Below are 23,660 nucleotides of genomic sequence, written 5' to 3'. Positions count from 1 at the left end.
ACTTGAAAAAAAAATGATTTTGGGAGGGGGCCTAACTACCCTTTAATTATCTGGTCACTTGAAAAAGGCACTAGAACTTTTAATTTCAATTAGAATGAGCCCTCTCGTAATATTCTAGGACCACTGGGTCGATGCGATCATACCTGGAAAAAAACAACCAATTAACACGCACCCGTGAACGGTCTTTTGGCAAAAAATAAGAAGTTCAACATTTTTGTTGATAGGATCTTGAAACTTTTATAATGGGGTTCTCTGGTACGCTGAATACGATGGTGCGATTTTCGGTAAGATTCTATGACTCTTAGGGGGTGTTGCCCCTATTTTTCAAGATAAGGCAAATTTTCTCAGGCTCTTATCTTTTGATGGATAAAAGTAAATTTGTTAAAATTCATATATTTAAAATCAGCATAAAAATCCGATTCTTTTCATGTATCTATGAGTATAAAAAAATTTTTTTCCATTTTTTGGACTTTCGTTTACTATTGAGCCGAATCGCTCCTTACTACAGTTACTAAGGCAGACAACTATTACTCCAGCCCCGTATATGCTCATAATACGTAACACTAGTATTTTCTGCCCTAAAGATAACGATAATGGTTAAAAATTACTGTTTTAGTGCTTAGAGAAGCAAATAATGAAAAAAATTAATACTAATGGTAGTAGGCTCCTGGAATGCGCTTTTAGTATGGGAAAGGTGTTGCAAAATAATTTAAACGATGTTTTGGTACATCAAACTTTATTATGGGAAATCCATACTGCCATCAGTAAATATGGTTCTGAAGACGTTCAGTTATTATGAACAGTGGTAGGCGTTTTGTAGTTCTTTAGCTTTATCTTGGGACCTAGGAATTTTTAAATCTTTTTTTCATTGATATATCTCGTTTATTTTTCAGCATCAGTTTATGATGGGCAATCTGTCGAGAAGATTAATGTCCGAACAGCTTCAACAGGTATCTCAGCCAGGAACTTCGGTTGAGGCGGAAGATGATGATTTGGTAAGTTACTTTTTGTTTTGATTAAAATTAGAGAACCACATTTTTTCCCATTCTTTTGAAAGAAGACAAGCTATATTTTTCTAAAACAACAGTCTGAAAAAAGTAGCCTCTTTGGATCTTGATAATCATATACCTTTTTAGCCTGAAGCCAAATGCATCTCTCTCTCTCTCCCTCTCTCGCTCTCGCTCTTTCTCCCCTCTTCACGTGGAGGAGGGGATTAGATGTTACGCGAATGTCACTCAGTGAATATGTCACTGAACTCAGAATGGGACGAGGAGGCCTAAATAGAGACAAAAAAATTGACAGAAGAAATTGGTTGTATTGATTCGTGACGCTCGACTTCTCGAGCGTTTTTGTTCTCCTGTTGTCTTTACTTTGTTGTTTTGTTTCTCTAATTGGCTAAAGTTAGTTCGAACTATAACATTTTTCTATCACCTCAGTAATAAAGATGGGTAGGTATTTGATCTATTAAGCCCAATAAAGGTTATACAGAAGCGAGCCAAATAGCGACCAAAAGCGAGTCGAAGAATTTGCCACAAATAAAGTTATGATGTTACATAATAAATAAACTGAAAAATAACTGTATTAAAAACTCTAAGAATCAAGAAATAGTTAAAAAAAAAATGTACACATAGCATGTATAATGACTTGCTATCATATAGTAGAACACCAAAATATTATGCACACTGTCAATCCGCACGATTGAACGCTTCCTTTTCCATCCGCCCCAAATTCTACACTAAAGATAGAAATAAAAACTATTCTACAAAATTAAAGCCAGTCATATATTTTGACAGAATATTTAAAATTTTAACAGAGATCTAAAAAAAGGCTTGAGCATGGGTCGGGAGGGGGACAAATCAATCTTAACCGAACTGAAAAGCCATTTCTTTTTTCTTCAAGGTAACAGCAAAAAGAAACGTTGAACTTCAAAGGCAAACCTTAGTTACCTCAAACTTGAGTAAGATCCTTTGAGTAAAGCTGAAAAAGTTTTACGAATGTTTTTGAATGAATAAATAAACCAAAAGGGAGAAAAAAATAAAAGGAATATCGTAAAAATGAAAACGAAAAGTAATTGCCGAAAAAATAATAAAAATGAAAGCCTAAAACCAACTATAAGGCCAGAGGGTCGTTTGTTCTATAAAAAAAACCGTTGTGTATTTCGGACAGTGTGTTCTTATATCATAACAACAACAGCAACTATTACAGAACATTTAAAACACTACATTTTTACATGAAAGAAAGAAAGTTCTTACATGAAATACATTTGTGACTTTCAATTTAGTTTTGAGGAACCTTCCAAAAAAATGTGTTTTTTTTTGTCAGTAGTTTTCATTTTGATTTCATTAACTCAAAAATATAGAAACTTTATACCCGAATAAAACTTATAAAGCAAACACTGATGATTTTTTAGGAGATCTATTTATTTAGCTGAAAAATTTTTGAAATTTTTTTATTGGAATAACCTTGGCAGCCCTATTTTGGAAACCTTTTTAAATTAAAAGTTAGAAAAGACAGTGATTTTCATTTGTTGCTTGGAGAAGCACTACCCAGAAACAAAGTATTTTTGACTGGATTTCTGTGAATAAACCAGTGAACGAAGCAGCATGACAAATGAGGGAAGCCTTTGTTAGACAAACACTGATCTAATTCGGTATGATCTCCCAAGATTATAAGCCTTTCAACACAATTTTTGCTGAAAATGGTTATTGTTCTCTTCCCTTACTATTTTTTCCGATACATTTTGCTTTATATCATTTTATTTCTTTCTATTCTTCAAAATGTTCCGCAGAGGATAGAGTCTCGAGCTACAAGAAATCGTAAAACCAAATCTGAATTCCTGAGTAAGTGTGTTTTTTTTCTTTTATTTTTATTCAGACCAACTAGTTGCAAGATTGAAGCAAATGACTATCCTACGAAGCTTCTGCGGTTATAACAATGACTTGCTTGCTAATTCGGATGTTTGATCCTTCAAATCCACTCTTTTGTAGTGTCTCTTTTGCAAAAGTCTTTTGATATACCCCTCCCCCTATCAAGTGCCTTGTTTTGTGTGCTGTCAAGGCTATAATGCCTTTCATTGGTTATTACATGTATGCTAGAACTTCTTATCGGTAATGAATTTTGCGACGTGGGGAAATGTCCAACTCCCCCTCCCAATCTACAACTCTACTTTCATTGTTTTTCTAGTTCAAATTTGTGTTTTTGTTTTCTCGTTTTTGTCAGAGCTTAGTCTACATAAAACTAAGCATTGATAAATGAAAGCTAAGAATTGTAGGGGAAAGTGTTGTACCTCTGACCGGCATGCATCTTTAACCACATTCTTCGGTGCTGCCATATTACCTTTTTTTTTTGGCAGTTAAATGTGCCGTTATAAGAATTAGACCCCTAGGAACGCTGCTATACACTCTATGAAGATTGAAACATTCTTGCAGATTGTTCAAGAAATTTTATCCATTTCCATCACTAAAAATAAGTATTTTCAAGTACTGATTTCTTTTTTATACTCTTTTCTATATTAATATTGATTTACTTTTCATTGTTTTATATTACAGTAATATCTTTGGAGTAAATAAATAGCATTGTATTTCAATCTGAAATTCAAACTTATAACTGAATGAATGTATTTAATAAATAATGGCTGTGTGTTGTGCCTTTGACCGCAATAAATATTGTACCTTTGACCGGTCTATGGTGCAACATATAATTATATGATGGAAAAAAAAGCATTAATAAGTAAAAAACGTTAATTATTTAGCATCATTTAAACCATTAATATTAAGAATGCATCCTCTATCTCCTTTTTTTGTCCGAGCAGCTTAGATGACTTTGAAATAAACCGGCAAGGATATTTAGCTCAGACGCAAAGAAACCACTCAGGAAAAAAGCTCGAGGGGTTTTTGCGTCATAAATGTTGCTGGCATCAGCATTCCACCTATGCTAATATTTCCCAGGGTAAATTTTAAAGATTTTACGTTGGTAGGTGCACCATCAGGGACTATTGAAGCAGCAAATCAGTCAGTGTGGTTCAATGAATAATTATTTCTAGAGTTTCTGGAACATTTCATTAAGCACGTTAAGCCAGTAGCTGCCGCACCAGTTATTCTTCTGATGGACAACCACGAGAGGTATATGACCATACCAGCGATAACTTTGGCAAAATTCTTTGGGATACATTTATTAACATTTCACCCCCCCCCCACCAGTCACAAAATGCAGCCACTAGAAAGATCTGTTTTTGGACCTTTCAACACCTTTTTTGACCAAGGAGTAAATGATTGGATGTTGACACTAGGTAATTCTGGAAAGTGTATCACAATATATGATGTCGCTTTTATAGTTGGATTGGCCAACTATAAAAGCGATAAATCAGAATGGTGAGGGAACCATGGAAGCCACTGATTTTTCATCCGAAAACGCTATTGAAGTTATTTCATCACACATGATTAGACCACATTCAAAGGTAGGACCTGGGAAAGATGTCACCAAAGGGAGGAAAAGAGGCATCAAGAATACTGATTGACTCTCCGGGAAAGGAAGAAATTGAGAAACAGAATATGAAAAAGAAAAAAGTGAGTCAGGTATGCCGAGAGAAAAAAGCAGTGAAATAGTTATTTTAGGTTGATTCAACAAGCAATTCTGACCCAGATACTGATTTGGTGGTGGATGATAATGGCTGATTTGGCCGATTTGGAACATCGGGAAAATTTTGAAAGAAATTGAAGCTGATTTTGTTGTTGTAAAGTTGGCTGACAAAAGGAATGTAAAACATTTTGTTGCAGAAGTAATAGACTTGAAAGTGATTTACAAATTAAATATCTAAAGAAACTAGGTTATACAAACTCTTTTAGATTTGTAAGGATTGTAAGGACCGATCGAAATGAGTATCACAGTGATCAACCAGATATTTTATTGATACGTCCAGTTCCAGTGAAAACCTGCTGGAGTGTTCGTCAAATGGAACATCTGCGACGTGACATTGATTTATCAATATTCAATTTAGAGCAGTTGATATTTACATAGGAACAAGTAGTAAATGTGTTCCTGTTTGTCTTATTACTGATTTGTGAAAGTACTCAAAGGTACAACATAGAGTGGTTAAAGGACACGAACTATGATGTACCTCTGACCAGTTGAATGCCGTCTACTTCCTGGAGCAACAGCTCAGAACCGGATGGGACAGAATTCGACCTGCCAACACAGTGGATGGACAATGAGCTCTGGGAGCCGAACCAAAGGCACGTTATTTATTATAGTCATAACATTTCCTTTTTCTGACTCTTTTATCCCTAGTCAAATCTTCCATATTATGCTTCATGAGTTTAGTTTGCAAAGCCTGCTTTAAGTCAATTAAATAAAAAAAAAACAAGTTCTTTTCAACTGAAAGTAAGGAGCGACATTAAAACTTAAAACGAACGGAAATTACTTCGTGCATGAAAGGGACTGCTCCCTCATCAACGCCCCGCTCTTTACGCTAAAGTTTGACTCTTTCTTCTCTAAACTCTACTTTTTAAAACAGTAAAAACTTTTTAAAACAGTGCCATAAAAACAAACAAACAAATAAACACGCATCCGTAAACTGCCTTCTAGCAAAAAATACAAAATTCCACATTTGTGTATATAGGAGCTTGAAACTTCTACAACAGGTTTCTCTGATACGCTGAATCTGATGGTGTGATTTTCGTTAAGATTCTATGACTTTCAGGGGGTGTTTCCCCCTATTTTATAAAACAAGGCGAATTTTTACAGCCTCATAACTTTTGATGGTTAATACTAAACTTGATGAAACTTATATGTTTAAAATCGACATTAAAATGCAATTCTTTTGATGTAACTATTGGTATCAAAATTCCATTTTTTAGAGTTTCGGTTACTATTGAGCCGGGTCGCTTGTTACCACGAACTGTTTAATTAATTGTAGATTTGTTTCAAATAATATATGAATAAATTGTTTAACTTAACTTTTGGGTGAAAAGTAAACAATTGCACCAATAGGGTTAAATAAACGCCTCTATTGCAGTTCTTTAAGCTTTAAGAGCGTGTTTTTATTTTCAATTAAACTTAATGAGACTGTCAAGTTTGTATTTGACGTTTCCACTGGTTCCATTCACATTTACCTATTACGTCTCTAATTTTTAGATTAAACACGAGTCGATGCCTTTCTCGAACTAAAGTAAACTTTGTGCAGCCGTTTATGCAAGTTGGTCTTACATTTGGTCCCAGCAAAAGTGAAGTTGTTACGCTTAGTAGAATTGTAACTAATTCAAAAAACCGTGTTTACAAGTCAGGTAATCAAGAAATTGTATTGTCAGAGCCTATTGTCTACTTAAGAATGTTTATTAAGTTCAACATGACTTCTATGCTTCCCTTACATATTAGTCGTTTTGGGGAAAACCTGAGAAAATCATTTGGGGCTGTCATCAGCAAAAAAAGAAATATAACCGACAGATTCGAGCCCCAGCTGTACATTGCTATGGTTACACCATATTTTTGGAGATTTTTTAACGTTTTTAGATGTTTCTTTTCTTCGCCAATGATAGAAGAAACCTTTGCTCAGATTTGTATTAGTGTGCACAATTTCTTCTAAACTTACCATCGTGGACTAAGGATTTATAGGTGTCACACCGTTGCAGCATTGCTGACCCTATTGCAGCTGTTTTGAAGCACTTGACAGAATTCTTAAAGCTAGTCGAGACTAGTAGCGTTGTCAAAGTAAGTATCTTTGTGTGTACCTCAGTCTCAGTTTCATTCTTGTTTTTTTTTGTATTTATTCACTCAATTTATGATGTGTACCATTTTTCGAATAAGTAGTAAAATTATCAATCAATTAATGAATATACACGGGTTGAAAAAGATAAGTCTCGTTTGCACAAGGAAAAGTGCCAGGAAGAACTTCTAGCATAAGAAATTCCACAAAGTTTACTCTTTTCGTCCCTCATAAACACAACTTTTTGTTAACCTAGAATTATCGTTTGATAACGCAAGATCTTAGGCAGACTAATAGGAAGTAGTTACCTTAAGGGATATCGACACTCTATTCCTTCAAAACAATTTCGAAAAGAAAATTTTTAATATCTGAAGTTCTAGATACATTCCAAAATGAGCACCAATGTAAAATGAATATTTGTTTAGTTGTGTCAAAACTAGGAAAGCTTTAACATGAAAAGTATACATTCCAAAAATGACAGTGGACCAATGTAAACGAATATCTACTTTGAATATTTGGCAGGGTGTTTCAAAACGCCACTAGCAGACAAAACAGAGAAAGAACGATCAATGCAAGGAAGTGAAGAATGCAAGGAAGTGAAGGAAAACAATGCAAGGATATTTAATAATATACAAACTTAAATGGTGAAACTGTTAATATCACCAGGATAAAATTCTCTTAATTTTCTAATAATCGAAAGTGCTTGCAACCTGTTGTATGAAGAGGCTAACCAAAACTAGCATTAATTTTAACTATAGTATGCGATATGAGGTTTATAGCCTTATGATATTGGTGTTTCTCTGAGTGAATAAAAAACGTAAAGTTCAATTTTTCCCGAAGCAGTGTAAATCAGCCTTTCAAACCCAAATAACATTGAAATGTGTAGAATGGCTTTACTTACCGCTCCCAATATCGGCCTTTTAGAAGATCTGCACAAATTTAAACCATTGATATATATATATATATATATATATATATATATATATATATATATATATATATAATAAAGAAAAAATATCCTCATTATAGCAAATAAATCATACATTTTGTGTTTCTACAGCTCTACAGAAACTGATTTAAACAAATTTTAAATAATAAATTCAAAACCCATTGATCACATGCCTAGACATGATCAATGCTCACGGTATTGGAAATTCACACAAAATGCGTATATTAATACATAAAAAATGCTTAGAATCAACGTCACTTTTTTCTTGAATACCTTGTTTATAACAAACTGAATAAAACAGAAATAAACTGAGTTAAAAACGTACAATATTAAATTTGCTTCTTGGTTAGTGATTGGTAATTATACCAGCTAATCCTAAATCGCATACTATTATCAAATTTTCGGAGTCGCATTGCACACTGCTTTATTTTATGGGAATTCTAAGGCCTTTAAGTTTAGTTGAATTTAATGTTGGATAAAATTTGATTTATAAACAACTGAAATTGAATTACTACAAGTAAATAATCAAAATAAAAGTGACTACTATGAACAAAAGGGTGACTAGACCAAACATAACAAGGGCCAGTATTAAGCTAAAAAAAAAAACTATGGTTGTTTCGGACAAAATTGAATCACACCAAATTTGCCAGATATAAGCCAATCCTCATTTACAGCTAGGGACTTTTCTGCCATGCCTTTTGCAAGTCCAACAACAACTTCTGCCTTTAATGTTCGTAAAACAATCAAAGAAGTGGGCCGAAAGCCTCTTAAAGCTTGATCGAAATCCACTATGTAATCCCACTGCAAGTCACCAACTAGCTTTCTATAATTTAAATCTCCTTTTAGAATCACTGCAGCATAGTTACTCAGGGTGGCATATAGCTCTGGATCAACATTTTGCATTGCACTATAATCACAGGGAAGGGTAAAGAATCGGTTTTCATGAATAAACCAAGAATTCCCGATGTACCCTTTCCATCTTTCCCCCAGGAGTGAGAGTTCAGGGCAGGCAACAATGATATCTAACGTACGGTAGAAATCGGTCTTCATAACGTCACTAATAAACCAAGGCATTGATTTGACATAGAAATGAACTGATTCAGCCATACGGGTTTGAATAAGATAATCAGCAAGTATTAAGTCACTGGCTAATTCCAAGCCGCAGTTATCAAGAATAATAGCTGAAATAGGAAAAATAATGAGTTGCAGAAACAATATTATTATTAACAGTATTTGTAGTCTTATATATCTGTCTAAACTAACCGAGAGACGTAGGCAACCGCGGGAGGAGTGGTTGGATCTCCAAGTTCAATTCCCCAAAAAAGGCCCCGTTCCTATTTTAGACCGGGACAAGTCCGGACTGACTACTCCCTCTCAAGTTATTAACATGCCAGTAAGAGCACTTCAGCACTCCAACTACAGCATAACATCACTCCTATATACTCTAGGATCTTGTATTGGTGGAGCCAGTCTTCGGTTTACAACAACATAGTCAATAATCTATCTATATATATAAAAATAAGTTGTCTGTCTGTGTGTCTTTCTGTCAGTTGACGTCATGTTTCTGTGTCGATTGACGTCATGAAGTTAGATGTCGTCATTTTTGCTATGACGGTGACGTCATTAGATATTTAAGACATATATGTTCACGTAGAAATCTATTAATGTTTAAGTTTAGAATGACTGATGAACTTACAATGGCAAAAGCCGATGAAGATGCTCAAAGAGTCTATGCCAAAAAACTTGCTGCTGATAGAGAAAGTCAGAAAAGAAAGCGTGCCGAGGAATCAAAAGAACAGCAAGGAAACAGGCTTGAGGCTGATAGAGAAAGAAAGAACAGAAAGCGTGCCGAGGAATCAAAAGAACAGCAAGGAAACAGGCTCAGGCAAACATTACCTATAATACCTAGATCAACTCCTGCAGACGAAATGAATGCTTGCCTGAAAAATTCTAATTTATGGGCACACGTAAAAATATTAAAATTAACTACAAATATGCGTGTCCGATTGCAAAACGATGACTCTGGTCAAACATTTTCAGATCAATTGCTGGCAATTGGAAACGGAAAGCTCCCAGTAGACTCAATTTCAGGACGTATACAACTACCTGCTGATTTCTGTAATTTAGTGACGTCCAAAAATGAATTGATTGAAAAAGTATTTCCGAATATTCTAAAAAATTATAAAAATAATAATTGGCTAAGTGAAAGAGCGATTCTCGCACCCAAAAATATAGACGTCCACGAAATCAACAATATTGTTTTGACCAGGATTCGAGACCAGGCAGTCCTTTACAAGTCAGTCGACACAGTTTTGGAACCAAATGAAGCGGTTAATTATCCATCTGAATTTTTAAATTCGATAGATCTTTCAGGGTTTCCACCACACGTGCTACAACTAAAAATAGGCGTACCAATAATACTTTTAAGAAATATCAACCCACCAAAGCTTTGCAATGGCACGCGACTTGCCGTAAAAAAAAACAATGAAAAACGTAATAGAGGCCACAATCTTGACAGGGCCTTTTGAGGGTGAGGCTGTTCTTATTCCTCGCATTCCCATGATTCCAACGGATCTGCCTTTTCAATTTAAAAGATTGCAATTCCCAATTCGATTAGCATTTGCAATCACCATTAACAAAGCTCAAGGTCAATCATTAGAAAAATGTGGTATAGATCTTAATACTGATTGTTTTTCCCATGGACAATTGTACGTTGCATGTTCGAGGGTCGGTAAACCTGACAATCTATTTATATGCGGCGACAATTGGACAGCGAAGAATGTTGTATATTCGCAAGTTTTACGTAGTTAATTTGTATTGTATCTATCTATCTATCTATCTATATAAAAACGAGTTGTGTGTATGCATGTTTGTTTGTTTGTAAAAAGAGCGTTTGCATATGACGTCATTATTAGTACATACGGCTTTGTATATGCACAGACAATGGGAAAGCCAAGAATGTTGTATATTCGCAATTTTTACGTAGTTTGAAACACATATATAAATCTATCCATATTCACAGGTGGGACACAGGGACACAACTACAATGGCGCGTAACGACTTACGCGCGCGTCATGTTTGTGTGTCGACTGACGTCATGTTTGTCGACTGACGTCATTATAAGGATTGAGCTGTGTCCGTCATGAAGTTGTTTGTCGACTGACGTCATGTTTGTCAACTGATGAAATTACATACCGGGACATCGGGATACAAATGACGACCGGGACACAGGGAATATAAATGACGACCGGGAACCTCAAAGAGAAATTACAGACTGGGACACCCGGACACAAATCACGACCTGGACACAGGGAATATAAATGACGACCAGGACACAGGGACACAACTACAACGGGGACGCCGGGGTACAGGCGGGACATATAAATGACGACCGGGACACAGGGATTGTTCGAATAGAAATTACAGACCGGGACACCGGGACACAAATGACGACCGGGACACAGGGAATATAAATGACGACCGGGACACTAAAGGAGAAATTACAAACTGGGACACAGGGACACAAATGACGACCGGGACACAGGGAATATAAATGACGACCGGGACACAGGACACATCATTAGAATAATGAGGTATAGATCTGAATACGGATTGTTTTTCCCATGGACAATTATATGTTGCATGTTCAAGAGTCAGTAAACCTGACAATGTATTTATATGCGCAGACAATGGGACAGCGAAGAATGTTGTATATTCGCATGTTTTACGTAGTTAAAAACATATATATATATATATATATATATATATATATATATATATATATATATATATATATATATATATATATCTATTCACAGGTGGGACACAGGGACACAACTACAATGGCGCGTAACTAATATGGCGCGTAACGACTTACGCGCGCGGGGGGGCTTGGGGGGGTGGATGCGAAGCGCCACCCCAACAGCTAGTTGGTCTGTCTGTAGTCATTACTATTTCTTTTCTAAACCAAATTTACCTAGGCTAGGATACTATCTATCCCTATTTCTACCGATCAGTGCGTTAAAATCTTCTAATAAAAACGCCACATTTCTACCTGAAACCCTATCGATTTGCTCCTGTAACTGTAAGTAAAATTCACCTGAGTCACTGGTATCTCTGTCAGTGGGTTCTACAGGGGTAAATACTACTATAACTGATACCCTGGACCTTTTAGTCATAAAATGAACGGTTAGTACTCTATTTTTAACACCTTCCCAGCCTAAACAAGACTTAGCAGCTTCCTTATTCATCATGAACCATAATCCCTGTCTATAAATCCCGTCCTTCCTGCCCATGTTAATAAATTCTATATCACCATGCTTCCTACCCCTGAAATATGAGTTTCTGAAACTCATAATTAGCCCAGGTCGAATCATCTGAATTCGTCAGTCAAAATCTCGATACGATAGTTACTTTTTAACGCCGTAACAATCGAAGTTCCAATCTTCATATTCTTTAAATCACTGAAATTATTTTGGCCTCAGGAAAAGCAATGGTGCTGGATACCAGTGCAGGACGGGGACCAGCACATCTCCTCAAGTCTACACAGAAGTGCTTAAGCTGACTTAGAACTGGACAGCGAAGTCCCTGGGACCTCCAGTATGAATAGAGACTTTGTGTAATCCTGGGCCCGTCTCGGTCACAACATGGTTTTTGTCACTTAGCGATGCTCTCCTATCAACAAGAGTTGAAATCCTGCAAAGACAATCTCAAGTCTATCACCTCCGATTCATTATATATTTATGCTTACAAATATTATGCTACTACAGGGAGGCAACCCATTGTAGATAAATTAGCTAGGAATAGGTTTTTTCAGCCCGAAAACACCCACCAAAACAGACCAAGCCCAGAAGAATTATCCATTAATCAGAATCCCGTGCAAATACTATGTCGTTAACAACGCTATAATTTCCTCGAGGGGTGCCACTCCTCAAATGCGAATTGAGTTGAGTACCTGGTCCCCAGTCTTGAAGGTACCCCGAGAGGGTCAATACATTCCTTTGTAGAGGCCGTTGTAGAGGTCCTCTTATACATGATCCTCCCATGATGATGTTCTGCGTCAACGCGGAATTTAACCCATTTCTGGAAGATGTAATTCACGGGTTTGTAACTCACGGGACGCGGGCACATACTGGTGGGCCCTGCTGACGGCTAAATTTAGGGGCATTCTCTCTCTTCCACCTGCATTTATGGCCTCAGGCGAGGGTTCCCCAGTTTCAATTATGGACCGCAGGGACAAGGTCCCCTCGTGGTCCTTACCTCCTATGGAGGTACCTAACGAACCTGTAGAGCGTTACCCTATCACCACCTGAGGACACACTGAGTGGCCTAAGAGAGACCCCCTACTGAGCAGTATATTCACAAATCTACTATGACAAGCCTAAATCTAATTGTTCAAGCCTAAACCTTCTGTCATGTCTAAATTTATTATCTCAATCCTAAATTCATTATGTCAAGCCTGAATCTACTATATCCAACTTAAGTCTTCTTTTTTTAGAGAGAAAAATGCGTTTATTAATATAAAAACAAAGCAAAACAACAAAATGACCCGAAGCAGAGCTTGTTTGGGCTTATAACCCCAGTCCACATACAAATAAAAAACAATACGAAAAAGAAAAAGAAAAAAAAAAGAAACATTCAATTACCCTGCATTTCGATCAATTCGGGATTACATTTCAAGAAAGACAATAAAGACAAAACAAAAAGAAACTAAAACCACTTGACCAGTATCGCCTAAAACAAAACCAACATCTTGGCTCCACTTGAGGTCCACTCAACTATCAAAACCGTAAATATTAAGGCAAAATAGCTCTAACTCCCACCGGAATTCATGAAAATTATCCATGTTTCTGGATGCCTGGATGCTGAATAGAAAATTGAGATCTACAGGTAATAGTAAGCGGACGACGAATTGTATTAGACTGTCTCGTAAAACGTGTACGATATCACTTCCTAATTCAAACATACTTTTAAACATATTGGTAAATAATTTGAAAATATTTATATATAAACAGGCTTCCATAAAAAGTAATAAGTCCTGCTAAAGGCAAGATTTTGCAATCTTTATACCTCTTTTGTACTGTGTCTTTAAAACCAACACCGTATAAGACACGAAGCGCTTTTTTCTGCAAAACTCGAATGTGATGGAGATGAGAAGAAAATGTAATACTCCAAACAGAACAACAATATAGCAGATAAGGATGAACTTAGGAATAATACAGTGTTCTTAAAATATCTCTTGGGAAAATATACTTCAACTTTCTTAAAATGCCAACATTCCTAGTGATTTTGAGACCAATATAATCTATAGGTTTTCCAAAACTAAGACATTCCTCAATTAAAACTCCTTGATATTTCGTACAATTCGTTCTTAAAATACTCATACCAGCAAAATTTACACTGTCTATCCAAGGGTAGTAATTTAAGCTCCTACCATACAATAAAAAGTAAGATTTACTACAATTCAAATTTAGGTTATTAAGCTTCATCCACTTTTGAACAAACTCTAGACAAAAACTAATGCGACTCAACAGTTGAATTCCTGTTTGTGTAGCCACAGTTAAATGAGTGTCATCCGCAAAGCTGGGGATAATTAATTTTTCCCCGTCACACCCAAATTTAGGATTATAAGAAATCATATTAAAAGTTCTTCATAAATCATTTATAAATACTAGAATTGTACGTATTGAGTTCTTTCTTTTAAAAACGAGGACAGTAATTCAAGAAATGGTCCTCTAAAACCACAATTTTCTAATTTGGCAATAAACATAAAAAGGTCAACAGAGTCAAAAGCTTTTACAATATCAAGAAAAACAGAAGCAACTTTCATATCATTATTCAACGTATCACTCACAAAAGTTGTCAAAAATAAAACAGCGTGCTCAGTAGATAAACCCCTCCGAATACCAAACTGATTTGGATTAATAAATGACTTACTCTCAGAAAATTCAACCATTCTTTTAACTATTAATTTCCCAAACAATCTGGATACTGCTAGCAGTAAAGAAATGGGATTACAATTTCCTAGTACATTTTTACCCCCGACTTTATATAGAGGAATAACTTTTGCAATTTTAAAACAACTTGGAAACACTCCGGTCCTAAAACATTCATTAAATAAATACATAAAATGACCGGAAATAACAAGGTAAATATACTTTAAAGTTTTAATTGTTGCAAAATCAGTACCTGAAGCTCCATTTTTCATATTTTTCAATGTTTCAGAAAGCTCAAAAGCATTGATTGGCTTCGAATATGCTGAAACATCACTTGCATTCAATAAATATTTTTTTAAACTACCTTCTTGCTGAGAAATGACTACACTTTGAACCAAAGCCTTCCCCACATTGGTAAAATGACGGCACATTCTATCAGCAATGGTATTATCATTAGGTATACCGTTAAAATATACCGTCATAATTAGGACTTACGATGGATTCTATAATTTGCCATGTTTTTCTAGGGTTACCTTCGCAAGATTTAAATTGATTAGGATAGTAATCAGCTTTGGCTTTACGAAGTACTGCTTAAATAGTTACTAAAAATCCTACAGCCTGTTTAATAACTTGCACTATTACCAGCCGCATACATTTTGAACAAATAACTTCTTCTAATAATAGCCTTTAAAAGAGCTCGAGTAATCCCTAATTTTTTTGGATTTTCTCTACGACGAGTTACACTTTTACGAGTACTACAATCAGCCAATAAATTATTTATAATTGAATGCCAATTATGAAACTTAGCAACTAGTTCGTCACTATTTAGAAATTCAAAACTACATTTCTCAAACATTCCCTTATAAAGAATTAACATATTATTATCAATGATCACTTTTGTATAAGTCTACTATGTCAAGGCTAAATCTATGCTGTCAGGCCTAAATATACTATGTAAAACTTAAGTCTTTTATGTCAAGTCTAAATCTACTATGACAAGCCTATATCTACTAGATTGACCTTTCGACTTCCTTACGCCTTATATCAGTTTCTAAAACACTGCTAAGGATATGAATTTTGTAGACGTATGCGAACTTGTTGATTCGATTATTTGCACGCGAAAATTTACCAAAATATCGCATTTACGTGCATATTAATTAGTCGCATTAGTCGCATTTACGTCTAAAGGTCGTACCTGACATTTTCACATGTCTGAGTTAACTGTCAAAAACCATTTGCTAAGCTGTTTTCAAAGGGATGCGATAATGTTGACCAAGAGGATCGAAGTGTGATTACAAATACATTGCCTTGCTGATCGTCCCGTTGAATGCAGTTCGGCAAACGATTTTAGGCAATTATTTCAGAATTTTCAAAATGACATACAATACAGAGATGGGACCTTCACTAGCGCCTTTCTATCAGCTGAATGAAATACTTGTTCATAATCTATAAAACTCAGGAGCAATTAAAACACTTCTAAATAATAATATAAATGTGAATAGTAGGTTGATGAATCCTCTCCCACACTCTTATTTTCATAGAACTTTATCAACAATATTACTTAGTCTAGAAAAGTATTACCATACTAAGTAATTTGCTTAAAATAGATTACACGTTAATACCTATGTTTCTTATCACTTTTCAAATAAAGTATTTTTATTGGAGTTTTTCTAAAGTCACTAGGTACTTCTCCTTCATCAAAAATCCTACTAATTATTTTCAGTATCTTATCTACACCATTTAAAGGAATTATTTACGACAATATAAATACCCAGGGTAATTTAGCAGTGGAGGAATCGGTGTAAGAATAGCGGTCGTATACCACGGTAAGAACAATCCTTGTCAGAATAGCCGTAGTGTGGGGCAGTAATATTGGGAATGGTCGGATTAGAAGTACCAATCATAGAAGCATTCGTGGGACGAATAGTAGCGATAACTACTGTAGGAGCAGTTGTGGTAATTCTCACATTGATGAAACTAAATAATTACTTGCGGAAAATGTACCGTGTTTTGACATTAAACTCATATATTACAGATTTGTTGTTATTTTTTTTCCGTCAAAAAATACAGAAATCCATAAATAACGACTTTGGTTGAAATCAATCATTATTTACGAAAAAAATAGGCCGGTTCTCGTGCTTTGATTTTAGGTTTCAACATTGCAATATTAGCACAGCCTTAAATTCTAACTTTAGTGAAAATTAATAACTTTGCAGAATCATGTTTCAATTTTTGACTTCTGTGTTCCAATATTAGCCTCGAATTCGTAATACAGAAGCTTAGTAATTCATCAATACCGACCTTAGTTAAATCAACCGCCCTTTGAGGAACTTAGGAAGAACTATCATGCTTCAATTTTGGACTTCTGTATTCCAATATTTACATCAGATTTTTATCAGTAAGCTCAGAATCCTTATATACGAAAAAAAATTAGCGTTTGTGCGATACGTACTTAATGTGCTGATGTTGGACCTTTATATCTGAAATATTAGGTTGTTCTCAAGACACCCAGACACCCTTAAAAACAAATTTTGGTGGAAACCAAACACCATTTGTACATTAAATGCTTGATATGTATCGATTTAGGATAGTCATACTGCGATCTTAACGATTTTTGAGATTTGCAGTTTAATTATTAAGGACTATTCCATAAATATTAGCTGAGTTCAAGGTTGTCTATTTTCTCGAGACTGGGAGCTAGGATAGGCTTCTATCCTACGATCTTTCTCGAGACAAGGATAGGGTACTGAAATTGTTTCGGGACAGATTTGGCGTTGTCCGGGCATGCATATTGAAAATCTTTGCATGATTCTGATTTTCACAAGCTATTGATGAATAATTCTTTGATTAAGGAATAAAATTGCCTCTTGATTTTCTCTCGTTTTAGGTATACTTACCAAATTATTTAATAGTAAAAACCTTTTTCCTGTGTGCAATATTCAGTTCGTTATTTACTATAATTTCAAATATAATTACAAACAGGAAAAAGCCTACGGCTTTTTCTTAGTTGAAATAGAAAGAGACGATCCTCAGAGAATTATGTAGCTACTTAAGTAATTATAACATCGAACTATGATATGAAATAAAATTATTTTATTTAAATTTTTCCAGAAATATTCTAGTTTCAATCGACAAATCAGATTTTTTTTAAACCCTAATAAACTACTGCATTTTATACAACTATATCAGCAAGGTTTTTATAATGCTAAAAATACTATTCTAATCTTCGTATGCAAGATTATGTTAATAGCATTTGCCACTCCTGTGTTATTCAAAAATGCAGTTTTTTCGTAAAATCGATTCTATTTTAAAAATTATTTTTGTTAATTACAAAAGGTTTTCAAATACATCCATTTCCTTTAAAATAAGCCATTAACCAGCTCTCTATGATGTTCCATTGCCCCGCTAGCAGCGAAGGAAAAAACACTGGAAGAAAAAAAGATGCCTTCGATGCAGTATATCGTAGTTTCAGCCACTTTTGTACTCTTTCAAGTCAATAAATCTTCACTGCTGTTCAAGCCATGGGACTGTACGTATTCTTTATAGGGCTTCCGGACAAGGCGCATCTAATAGTATGCATTGTATTTCCATGTGACACTATTTGTAAAAATTTATAGGCTGTTTTACTTCTTAGTATGGGACGTGATCGTCTCTTTCTATGTTGCTAGTTACCAATGCAATCCGGACATCAGTTATATTATAATTATGTGGAACAAGGAGGATGGATCTGGTACCTGACTAAAAACCTAACCCTTTCCGTCTAACGCTGTTTTGAAGAGTTTTCACCGCATTTGCTAAATTCCCACAGGTTTGAATTTTTTTATTACTTTGAAGTCTAACATAGATTATAATTACCACTGCTAAATCGTTTCAAATGACGACTCTTTTACAATTGAAAAGCCATTTAAACACGCATAAAATTGTTGTTTTTAATTAATTGATCTATTTGAGATGAAGCATTTCAAGAAATACAAAGAAGGTCAAATAAACACTGTTTGTGAAATAAGTGATTTCATCAAGATCTTGATGACGAAAGGAATGTTCTTGAAAATCTTGATGACAACTTTTTTCTCCTATGTATATCTTGATATATGAGTGCACATATGTTTTGAGAAAAAGAAAAAAACACGTGGTAGCACCTTCCAGTAAAAAAAAAATACAAAAAACTATAGGAAATTGTGAAATACTTACCGACGGTTCCTCTTGATGTTTTATTGAAATGATCCCATACTAAATCCGTGTGGTCAACGACAAGATTTTGACGCAATTCTACAAGTTTGGCTACTGGATCTGAATGATGTTTCTGCAGCTCTCCGGCCGATATAGATAAATCATGCCTATTAGCCCAAAGCGAAAGCTAAAAAAAAGAAGAACTGCAATGAGCTGACTTCAAATGAGTAGAACTTTTTACTTTTTTAAGCTCTATCTAACTATGTAATATTTAAGTTCGTCCTTAACTTATTCTCTAGAGAGTAATTGATAATATTTTGGTATACATGAATTTGTGTTTAGATTTTTCGTTTGTTTAAATTGTTCTGAATCCCACTTTATTTTTTGATTAATCCAGTAAAAAAAAAAAAAAAATGACAAGAGATTTTCCTTCTATATGAACTTTTTCAGGCTCTATTTTTCCGGGCTGAATTTTGTATGGGTCTGGTTTTGCTTGGGTTGAGTTTTGCAAGGTTAATTTTCAGAAAGATTGACATATATATATATGTATATATATATATATATATATATATATATATATATATATATATATATATATATATATATATATATATATATATATATATATATATATATATATATATATATATATATATATATATATATATATATATATATATATATATATATATATATATATATATATATATATATATATATATATATATATATTTATGTTCATCTAGCCCAAATCCCTTGAAACTGACAAAATCGAGCCCAAGTGTTCCATTTCAACCGAACAACCATTTAACTGAACCACTGTAACTGAATCACAGTGCATCTAAACTAAAATGCAGCTGAACCACCATGCAACTGAACCACCGTGCAATTGAATTCTCGTATAACTGAGCCTTCGTGCAACTCAACCACCTTTAACTAAAGTCTCGTGTAACTAAACCCCCTTGCAACTGAAGCACCGTGTAACTGGACCACCAGGCAACTCAACTAACGTGCAAGTGAACCACCGTGCAACTGAACCTCGTATAACTCAACTCTCGTGCGACTCAATCACTGTGCTTACATTGGATAAAACACAAGTTAGAATCTTTACATGTTCAACCTTGTTGCAATTGTTTCCTTTTTAAAGTCATAATATAAATGACTGCCAAGATGCTCTGTTTTATTTTTACAAAAACGAAGAAAACCGGAGGTCACAAAATCTTAAAGCAAGATCTATTTCTCCTTTTATTTATATACGCTAATGGGGTTTCACTTCGCCCTGTCACGGTCTACAGGTCTAGGCGTGACGTTTACCCCCCCCCCCCTTCTATCCCAAGGATATTTTCGCGGGTATTTTCAAAGAGGCGGTATTTCCCGGAGGTATTCTCCACAGGAGGTGTTTTTCCGGGGGAGGGGGGGGGGATGGTTGTCCTCCAATCACTTTTTACTTTTAAAAAGTCCAATAAGACATTCGATTTCCAGTCAAACAATAAAACGTGATTTTAAAAAAAACCACAGTCCTCGGGGCAGGAGCTGTAGGTTATTGTAATTTACCCATTGTTAAAATTTAAGAATTTTATAGAAAAGATGGTCGCAAAAACTTAGGAGAAGGCACGTTCGATTAAAAATTAATTTCAATTTTGAAAAACAAAAAGTAATCAGAGGACAATCAGCCTCTCCCTCTTAACCACCATTTTCCCCCCAAATACATCCGATCAAAATTTGAAGAAAAACCAACAGTTTTTTCAAAATAGTCTAAAGGTCAAATAACCATACCTCTGGGGTTACCAACCCCACAAGCAGCTCCTGGAACAACTGATGTAAGTTAAGCTAATTACTCAATGTTAACAAATAAGGTTTTTATGGAAAAAAATTTCTATGAACTTGGGGGGGGGGGTCTCATTCGATTGCAAACCAAAAGTTCCAGTGCACTTTTTAAGAGTTAAAAGTGACCTCCAAATACATCTTTTTTCCCCAAATATATTCGATTGATTATTTTGAGATGACCATTTTATTTAAAACAAATCAAAGGTTAAATAACTATGTATCCAGGGTTCACAACTCCTAGCGCCTGGTACAAGGGCTATAAGTTATGCAAGTTGCCTAAAATACCAGCAACATCTACAATGGCTGATGATATCAGCCATCACATCGTTCGGAAAATGTCTAGAAGCATCTTCAACTAAATCAAGAGGTACTATAAGCATACAGTTTTTCAAGACGACGTATCTGTAATGCTTCGGGACCAGCTGAGGGTATAAACCTGAGGGTATGAAGTTTTCTGGGCATGTTGAAGGAATGTTGAAAAAAGGTTGGAGTTCAACCAGTCCCCCTTCTCTATCCTTCTTAGCTGCAGTCTCCTCAAAGACATCTGATAAAAATTCGTTATCTAGATTGAGAAAGGTCAAATATTTTAAACACATATATTCATTACTTAACATCCAGAAAGGCCTGATTCATCTGATATTCTCTTTTTTTGAAAAATAAAACAAAGTTTTTTTTATGAATAATCTTGACTGGCGTTTATATCATGACTTTAAGAAACAAACAATTCCAAAAAAGTTGAACATGTAAAATTTCTAACCTGCGTTTTATCCAATTATATTGCTTCTTACTTTTAGACTACTGAAAAACTGAGTTCAGTGGTTCAGTTGCACGGTTGTTCAGTTACACGGGGGTTCAAAAAACGGGGATTCAGTTAATGGGGTTGAGTTGCACAGGGATTTGGTTGCACGAGGGTTTAGTTAAATGGGGTTCAGTTGCCTGGTGGTTCAGTTACACGAGGGTTCAGTTGCACAGGGGTTCGGTTATACAGGAGTTCAAGCTGCACAGTGGTCTTATTACAAGGTGGGTCAGCTATAGGGGGTTCAGTTGATTGTGGTTCAGTTACAAGCACACCAAGCCCAAGATAAGTTTGACTTGGGAATAATCAATCGAATCACCACATGAAAATCGACCGTCCAAATCCAAAAAAAAAAAAAAAAATAAAAATAAATCGTGCAAAATTCAGTACAAAAATATCTCCGAATTCAAAGGATACACAAAACACCAACTTCACATTTCCCTCTGGACAATTTTAAGTCATACCGACATACGCAGGGATCTCCCCACCAAATTTTGATCCGCAAGACCGAAGCCCTCCAGGATAACATGACATTTTTAACCCTAAAAAAAAGATTTGATTATGTGTAGCTGGATCCCCTAGGACTATCTTTTGAGACTCGTACCTGTTGGGTTCAGACAAATCTCAGATGATTTTTCTAGTCAGAATGATTAGATAATAGGAAGAGTGCATAAATTAGCACAGATTTTGAATTTTTTCTATGAGTTCTTTGGGTCAACTTTAAGAGAGGATTCTCTCAACATCTATTCAAACTTTGTCGAAGTCAAATACTGATTTGCGCATTTTTATAGGACTCTAGAAAGCCAGCCTCACAGATTATAGTTTTGCTTCTCAAGGAGAAATTGAAAGGGCACTCAGCCGCAAGACCTCTGGGTTTATAGGGAACGAGTTGAATATCACAACTACCATCATAATTGTCATTGCCATTACCTCCGTCGGGATCCACTGATATCTCCGTTGTGACCCCTAATAGTTCTTCGTTTTTTCCAATATTTCGTCTATCCAACCTAAATAATGATCATCCTAACGACGCACTACCCGAATGGTTAGGAACACCAAGACCTGAGCGTGACCCCTACGAACAGAGTTATTCACAGCTACACATTCCTTTTCTATAAAATAATGAACATGCAAATGAAGGTGGCAGGTCATAGATATGGTTCTGGTTACTAGAAGCAGAGCTGCAGTTGAATTTTGCCCAATGAAATTATCCCGGGGTTTAATATTCCGCGTGTTGATTTCTTCTTAGCTGAGTTTCTCAGGATTGAGCCAGGTATGTCCTCATAGTTTTTTTTTCGGGTGGGGGGGGGGGGATTAAAATATTTAAATTAACATGGGACATATATGTAGAACTATAAAATCTCAAGATTTTGAGAAAGACTTAGACCTGAAGGCCTGCATAAGGGGTTTAAGGGTTTTAAGGATTTGATGCTACGTTTTTTATAATTGTTTCTATGTCAATTTTTTTCAGGAGTTTTGCATGGGTGGAACTTTGCCTGGTTAAAATTTTTGGTGAGTTGAACTTTACCCGGATTGAGTTTTGAGTGAATTAAGTTTAACCGTTTTCAATTTTGCATCGGGTATATTCGGCTGGATTGAGTTTTGATGGGTTGACTTTAGCCGGTTCAATTTTAATGGTTGAATCTGGCCTAAAACGAGCTTTGCTAAATGATTTGCACGGTTTAAAGATTCGCCGGTCAAAGATTGTCCAGGTTTCCATGTTACTTAGGTAGCGCATTCAAACCTCAACCTTATAAAATCTTTGTTTAAACACCGTGCTGCACGTAAACGTACGATGCCGGAACTGCGAGCCATCAAATAAACGTTTTTGATAATTCTATACAGTAAGGATACATTATAATTTCCATCTGATATCCTTTGGCACTTTTAATCGCAAAAATCGTAATTTTGAGGGACGGAGTGGTATTTGCATTTGTAAACTGTATTTCATAACTTAAAAAGAACAATCAGATCCGAAATTCCCGCCAGGACAAGCTGCTTTCTACATTTTTGCGACTGTTGGTTTGACATAATGGGCCCGGGGAAAAAAAATATGGGAAACTTGTTGCTCAGTCCGGGGGTCGTAGACTACATAATCCTAACAGTTTACTTTACAATAAATTTATTTCACGAAGACCTTTTAATACTCAGCTTGCCTCGGTTTTTATATTCCTTAATTTTTCACGATTATATTTTTACCACGTTACTACCCTTGCTACAGCTTACAGTACTTGCATGTGTTTACAGTGTATGTCTTTGACTGCCTTTGCCCTGGAATACGTT

General features: G+C 35.3%; 2 protein-coding genes across 7 annotated transcripts in view; one reads left to right on the top strand and one right to left on the bottom strand.

Annotated features, from left to right (window-relative positions):
* The window catches only part of LOC136029228 (uncharacterized), a 497,253-nt gene that overhangs the window by 275,084 nt on the left and 198,509 nt on the right, over nt 1-23,660 (top strand). The gene's annotated exons all lie outside the window — the stretch shown is intronic.
* The window catches only part of LOC136029224 (damage-control phosphatase ARMT1-like), a 31,766-nt gene continuing 15,150 nt past the window's right edge, over nt 7,045-23,660 (bottom strand). For both annotated transcript variants that reach the window (XM_065707435.1, XM_065707436.1), the window contains exons 5-6: nt 18,776-18,941; nt 7,045-8,830 (exon numbers count right to left, since the gene is read on the bottom strand). In XM_065707435.1, coding sequence (XP_065563507.1) covers nt 8,256-8,830; nt 18,776-18,941 — 741 coding nt within the window. In that variant the 3' untranslated portion in view covers nt 7,045-8,255. The remainder of the gene's footprint in view (nt 8,831-18,775; nt 18,942-23,660) is intronic.

The sequence above is a fragment of the Artemia franciscana genome, chromosome 7, assembly GCF_032884065.1.
Source record: "Artemia franciscana chromosome 7, ASM3288406v1, whole genome shotgun sequence".
NCBI classification, from domain to species: domain Eukaryota; kingdom Metazoa; phylum Arthropoda; class Branchiopoda; order Anostraca; family Artemiidae; genus Artemia; species Artemia franciscana.
The sequence above is the reverse complement of the archived record's forward strand: the minus strand, read 5'-3'. Positions and strand labels throughout refer to the sequence as shown.